This window comes from Pogonomyrmex barbatus, unplaced genomic scaffold, assembly GCF_055798465.1.
Source record: "Pogonomyrmex barbatus isolate J1 unplaced genomic scaffold, ASM5579846v1 scaffold2, whole genome shotgun sequence".
NCBI classification, from domain to species: domain Eukaryota; kingdom Metazoa; phylum Arthropoda; class Insecta; order Hymenoptera; family Formicidae; genus Pogonomyrmex; species Pogonomyrmex barbatus.
The window spans coordinates 2,129,950-2,136,541 of NW_028297116.1; the positions used below are offsets into that span (position 1 = coordinate 2,129,950).

At 33.3% G+C, this 6,592-nt stretch overlaps 1 protein-coding gene across 1 annotated transcript; it reads right to left on the minus strand.

Annotated features, from left to right (window-relative positions):
- Positions 1 to 123: 123 nt before the first annotated feature.
- On the minus strand, positions 124 to 6,177 carry LOC105430386 (uncharacterized). The gene is made up of 4 exons (XM_011643932.2): positions 5,718 to 6,177; positions 4,350 to 4,399; positions 3,641 to 3,952; positions 124 to 3,157 (listed from the first exon to the last, which is right to left on the minus strand). The coding sequence occupies exons 1-4, from the start codon at positions 5,727 to 5,729 to the stop codon at positions 2,335 to 2,337; spliced, it is 1,197 nt and encodes a 398-aa protein (XP_011642234.2). The 5' UTR covers positions 5,730 to 6,177; the 3' UTR covers positions 124 to 2,334.
- Positions 6,178 to 6,592: the final 415 nt, after the last annotated feature.

Sequence of the window (6,592 nt, forward strand, 5' to 3'; positions counted from 1 at the left end):
TATATAAATAATTAACAAATAACAAAAAGTAAAAGTTAATAATTAAGCAACCTTTTAATTAATAACATAAATTAATTGTCAAATTGAGAAGCTGTGGAAATATCATGGGACATTAATTATTATTTACAAACTTGCTTTAGACATCATATATATTTATTATTTATAAATTGCAAATATATTAATATATAACATTTTATATTTAAATAAACATCAGATAGATGCGTAATATATAACTGATAACGATATATCGGAAAGTTATTCCTCGTCCTTGAAGAAATCAGATTACATAGAGGACAAAAATTATTTAATTAACAAAAATAATTGAAATATCCGTCATATAATACTAATTATATTCAGAGATTTTTTTCGTAATAAGATATTTTTATTCCTTCCTTGCAATTTCTTATATTTACAATTTTAGACTTGATTGTATAATTATACGTAATATTTTAATAATATTTGTGAGAATAATATTCTGTTCTATGAAAGAGCCTCTAAAACAATTCTAATATCATTTATATCTATGCAATCTTAGAAATGACATCATCATATTATTACACACATAAATCTTAGGTATTTGAAACTGTAACGATACGCAATGTCATCCACTTCACATATATACATATCTTTTTCCAGAGCTCTCGTGCAATCCTTCAATTACAAATTCTTTAGTAAATATAAAATTGAAATTTATTTAAAATTTAAAATATTATTGATACTCGACATTTAAAATAGTAATTATTACTGAATTCAATTTGTAAAGAACAAATAATTATTTAGAATAACGATTTTTAATTAGAAAATAAAGTTTTGTTAAATAAAAAATTTTTTTTTCATTCCTTTATAACAAAAAAGTTATTAATATTTTAATTTTTAAACAATCTTATTTAATGTGTAAATATTCTCTATTCTTTTATCATACTTTCATTTGACTTTGAAAGTTTGCACCATAATTATTACAATCTCTTTCCATTCCTAAAATCATAAAATATTTAATAATTCTGTAAAAACGATAGGTTCAGAACATAAAATTGTGAAAAGATGTAAAAATGTAAAATATAAAATTAGGAATATCCAGTCGTTGAAAATTGTCAGCGTTTACACAGACATTATGTTAACTTTTCTCTTTTAATTAATATTATATATTTTTTAAATAAAATAATATGTGTATAAATAACCTACACGATGAAATGGATAGACGAAACTTGAAATATCTAATATTTTATAAACTCAAATGTATATTTCATTTCTGTTTAAAATAAAGAAAAATTTGTTAGAATATTAAAATATTTCCGTAACTTCACATCACTCTCTCATGTTCAATAATTTAATGTGATCACTTAATTTCATTATTATTATTATTAACTTTCATTTTTTTCAAAAATAAATTTAAGCTTAATTTATTAACAGAATGATATTATTGAGCAGCCAATATTACTAATAAATGTATTTGGATTTAACTTATTATTTTCTCATTTATTAAAATTATTATTTTACGTATATGATAAATAAGAAACGCACATACATATATATACACATACATACACATACACACATTCTCTCTCTCTCTTTCTCTCTCACCTTTTCCCCTCAAAAATAAAAATATAATAATATAAATGTAAAACAATTCTAAATAATATTTGTTATCATTTATCAAATATTGACTTTTTTTAGGAGTCTCTTTGTGATTGATTCACATGACTAATTTACATAATCAAAATTGATCTAGGCTGATAGAAAAAAATTCTCGCATGAGAGAGTGAATGTAAACTAAGTGAGAGCTCTAAACTTATCAAAATATGGAATCCAAGAAATCCTAATAAGTAAAATTAAAAGCATTCCATCAAGCTACTAAGAAAACAAAATTACACTCATATTTACATAAGTGTAATATTTACATTATCGCGCATACTATGAATATTTGTGCATACGAAAAATTGAGACTCTTTGGAATCGATATGATTTGATTCAATTCAGATCTCGACTCCTCGAGAGAGGTACGTGAAAATGACCTCTATATATTTATACGTTCGTGGCAATACGACTGTACATTTTGCCGTGTCTGCGAAAAGGAAAAAAACTAAATTCATCAAAATCACATCATTTTTAGAACCTGATCGAGCGTATAATTAGAAGCATCAATGGCGTCTGATGCATCAACATGAATTCACGACACGAGGTGAGGTTTATCGATACTTTTGGGTCCTTTTACAAAATAAAATAGTTAGCAGTTATGTAAATGAAAAAAAAATAAATATTTCTTAAGTATTACAGAAAAATTTGAGCGCGCACGCGAATCGGATGGCATTAATGCTCCTACATGTACCCCTACATCTATCCATGAGCGCTCTGTGCGATTCCTGCGCTAGCTGGCACACCTCCGAACGACAATATTTGATACGGGGAGTTTTGTGTGATGGTCATCGTTCTGAAGTCGTATGTCGTCGGGTCCCCGTGATCTTCGCGCACGGCATAGCCCTGCTTGGCTTGCGCCAAGTTGGTGACCCAATTGACACCGCCGGTCAGACCGCTAAAAGCGGCACCTGGCAGACCGGTCGAGAAACCAGCGTGCAACTGTTGGGGAGCGGCAATCGCTCCGGTCGTCATGAAGTTGGTGCCAGAGGATAACATGTTCGGCCAAGTCTTGGTAAGCTCCTCCAACTTCCTCTGGTATTCGTCTAGGGACACGGTGTCCCGCAGTACAATGCCGTCTTTGTTACCAGCAATAGTTGCCGGTGGTATGCCAGCTGGTAGTATCACGGCTCCCTGCGCATTGACGATGGAAGTGGGAATGGTAGCGGAAGTGGGTACAGAGGCCGCCTGAACGTACGCAACTGAAGATGTGTCCTTGGACAGATTTTCGGTATCCTTGGCCAGCGAATCCTTGTTAGTCTCTATGATGCTGCTAAGGGCCTGCTGGTTCCTCAGACTGAGGTCCTTCTCGATCGAGCGGGTACCGTAGTACTTGTTCACGCTCTCCTTCAAGCTGCCACGCAATTCACCTCTAGCGGCGTTCTCCATGTCCGAGAAGTATGAATCTACCTGCGGATTGTCGTAGGAATGCGTCGCCGATGCCGTGTATTCCTGACCTACCGATGTGAAACTGGTCGGCGGATAATCTGGAACAGCCGGTTGGCGCGCGTAAGCGCCGGCGTACCTGGAAAAGGAAAGAAAAAGAAGTTGCTTGAATCGTATTATAGGAAAAAGTAATCACAGGTGGAAACTAGGGTAAACATAGACCGGTCAACCGATGAGAATTAATTAGTATTAGATACCGTTCGATTATTTCGAATATATCGTTATTATATGTAATTTCTGTAATCACAATAATTTACTTTTGAAAGTAAAGATGCCTATCTGCACAGAAAATATTCCGTACGGATTTTATAATATTTGTGTGCGAATTCAAAAGTGACATCTATATGAAAATTATTTTTATGAAAATTACGTAACTTAGTTCTAACAGGAACGAGAGAGAGGGAAAGAGAGAGAGAGAGAGAGAGAGAGAGAGAGGGAGAGAGAGAGAGAAAGGAGAAGACATCTTTGTTATTATACACACATATTATTATAAAAAATGTATAGTATAATCAGAAAGATCAATGGACATAAATTGAGACAAATATAGTAAATATAAAATCACCTGTCACGCACAAGCGGCAAACTGTTACTTTTGATGCCGTCATACGGTACATATCCTTTGCCAAAAGAGAGGTTGTGACTAACATCTTTGCCGTATGGTACGTTTACATGATTTACACCTTCATGACTATGATCGAAGTCGTCGTGCCCCCCGTACGGCCGAAATGGTTTTTTGTAACGATTAACATGACCATAATGTGCATGACGATGGAAGTCATTTCCACCGTAAGATGACTTTTTATAATGACCTGGAGGTCGCCAAGGTACCGCTGGACTCCGTCTTACTTGTCGAGGCACAATTACTACCACCTTTCTGAAATGGCATAATTAAGGGAAACATAGGAAAAGATACTTAACTTTAGAGTATTATTTGATTCATTTATTTAAAAAAATTTCTTAGTTTATTAGTTATTTAATAATATTACATCGATCAATTTCCTCATCAAAATTGCAATTTTTAAAAATTGATCTAATTAATATTATCAATAAAAATTATAAAAATTGAATCGTTTAGAAAATCATTTTTAAATCAATATCTCTTAAAATAGATTTACTAATTGTGAATTTATTACGAGTTTTTTTATAATTTCATAATGCAACATTTATTTAAATATGATAATAAGATAATATAATTAATGAGTCAACACTTTCCTGTATCTTAATATTAATCTAATTTAATCACGTAGTCTTAATATGGCACGAATACTCACGCGTAAGTAAGAAGAGACTCGCTGATGGCCAGCAGCAGAACGCAGAGAGCCTGTGAACATTAATTGCTGATTAATGATCACAATGATAACGAGCGTAAACGATGATACGCTGAAACGAGATAAATCAACTGTCTATTAAATTCAGGGGGGCTTTCTTACGAAAGTTTAGTTGCATGAGGAATCACATTTATGGGATTTACATACACTGAGGCACGCGATCGTGATACGCTAGGATTGTCATTGGTGTTTGGTTTATGGTTGCGGATAGCATAATTATCTAAACCTGCGGGCCATTATCAGCCTCGCCTCTTCCTTCACTCAGTCGTACTTTCATAAGTACTTTGATAAGTATGTATTAAGACTTTCACACGATGAAAGTTAGCACTTGCTTTTAAATCGCATCATAGAAGATAGAAATCAGTTTAAATCCAGATAAATTGTTCTTTATATATATATATATATATATATATATATATATATATTAAATAATTTAAAATTATCATCAATTTTTTATCTTATATATAAAAATGTACAAATAATAAAAAATTATTATTACTATTATTATAAAAATTATTTAATTTTTCTATATCTCTTTTTAAGAATTAATTGAGAATTAATATATCGTTGTTAATCATGCTTTATATAAAATATATGACGTATATTATGTAATAATAAATTAAGAAACATATAGTAAATTTATATCTGAGATTAAATTAAATTAAATTAAATTAAATTATTATTTGATACTATAAACTGTGACATCTTTAAATATTTATTTTGTTTTATTCTTATTTTTTTTTATAATATATAACACGCATGCTAAATATATTAAGTATGTTTCAAAATAATTATTCATTAATAATTTCTTAAAATAAAAAAATTAATTTATAACATATAAAAAGAGCTAGCTTATTATTTAAACACAAACTAGATATAAATCTTTTTAACAAAAAACGAGATGAGAAAGTAGATAAAAATTGATAGACAAATTACGATTTAAGAAATTAAATTGTCTTTCTCTTTATTTCTCTCTTCCAATCATGTAATCACATCAGACAGAATTTATATATTAAAATTTTTACTTTCAATTATTCTGAGATAAAGTCATTCCAAAGATAGCATCTTTCCTACATATCTGTTTAAATTATCGTATCTCTCTCATAAAATCCTCTTTACAAAGTCATACAGACTAGTTTCAGAAGAATCGTTTATCAGCAAAAATGTCAGAGAGAGAGAGAGAGAGAGAGAGAGAGAGAAGAGAAAGATATCGATTCTCGATTTATAAGGAAAGGATTGATCGACACTTATTGCGATTGTAATTGCAATTGTAATCGTAATTGAAAAGTAATTCAGAAGGTCTGCACTTACCGTGCACCGCATACCGCCGACCCTTAAATTACTCGCGCCGCTTGCCCAAGCCCAGGATAATGCTATCCCCTATCCGACCTGCCGTCGCGTTATCGGTGTCCGTTCGCGAAACAGGGTCGGCGAGGAGGCGGTGTCCGGTGTTTCGGTTCCACCTGCTCGATCGATTAAAAGATGAGATTCGGTCCGATCGCCGTTCTCGCCGCCGCGAATGATCCAGATGTATTGCGGCTATCCGCGCCACGCTTCTTCTCTTTTATACAAGATAAAAAGAGCATAGACGCGGTGGATAGTCGCGATCGCCTCCCACCGTGGAAAGCTGTACCCGTACATCGGCGATCGGCCGCCGAATGGAAATGGAAAAACGGGCGCGAGGAGGGCGGGTACCCCGCGCGACCGGGGGTGAACCGTCAGATTTTTGTTTAGGGAGAAATCGACACTTTCCTCGCGTCGAGCGAGAATGGACAACGTCGACGGCTCCGGCACGACTCCGACTCGCCTGTATCCATCGTGCAGCGACGAGGCCTCTCCCGGCTTTTTCCCCGCAGGGACACAGCCGGGATGATGAGCCGAAATGAGTCTGATCTGTGGGACAGGTATGCCTCGCACTATCGCTATGTGTGTTCTACGAAAAATGAAAACAGGACGGCTAACGGCGTTACGGAGTAATTGCGGAGAAGAACCTCATCGAACGAAAGTTAGTTGATGGCGATTAATAAACGACGACAAAAATAGCGATAGAAAATAACAAATTTAGTAGATAAAAGCCAATAGGTTTTATGATTTACAGCTATGCTACTTGTGGTAACAACCGTTTTTTTTAATTTTTGACTTAGTTTTTGCATTGCTTCTTTTAATTATTTAATTTGTACACGATA

Bases quoted from the DNA above. Each gene is read 5' to 3' on its own strand.
- LOC105430386 (XM_011643932.2), bottom strand. The intron at 3,953-4,349 runs GTGAGTATTCGT...ATGCCATTTCAG, and splicing joins GAGTCTCTTCTTACTTACGC to AAAGGTGGTAGTAATTGTGC. The intron at 3,158-3,640 runs GTGATTTTATAT...TTCCTTTTCCAG, and splicing joins TTGCCGCTTGTGCGTGACAG to GTACGCCGGCGCTTACGCGC.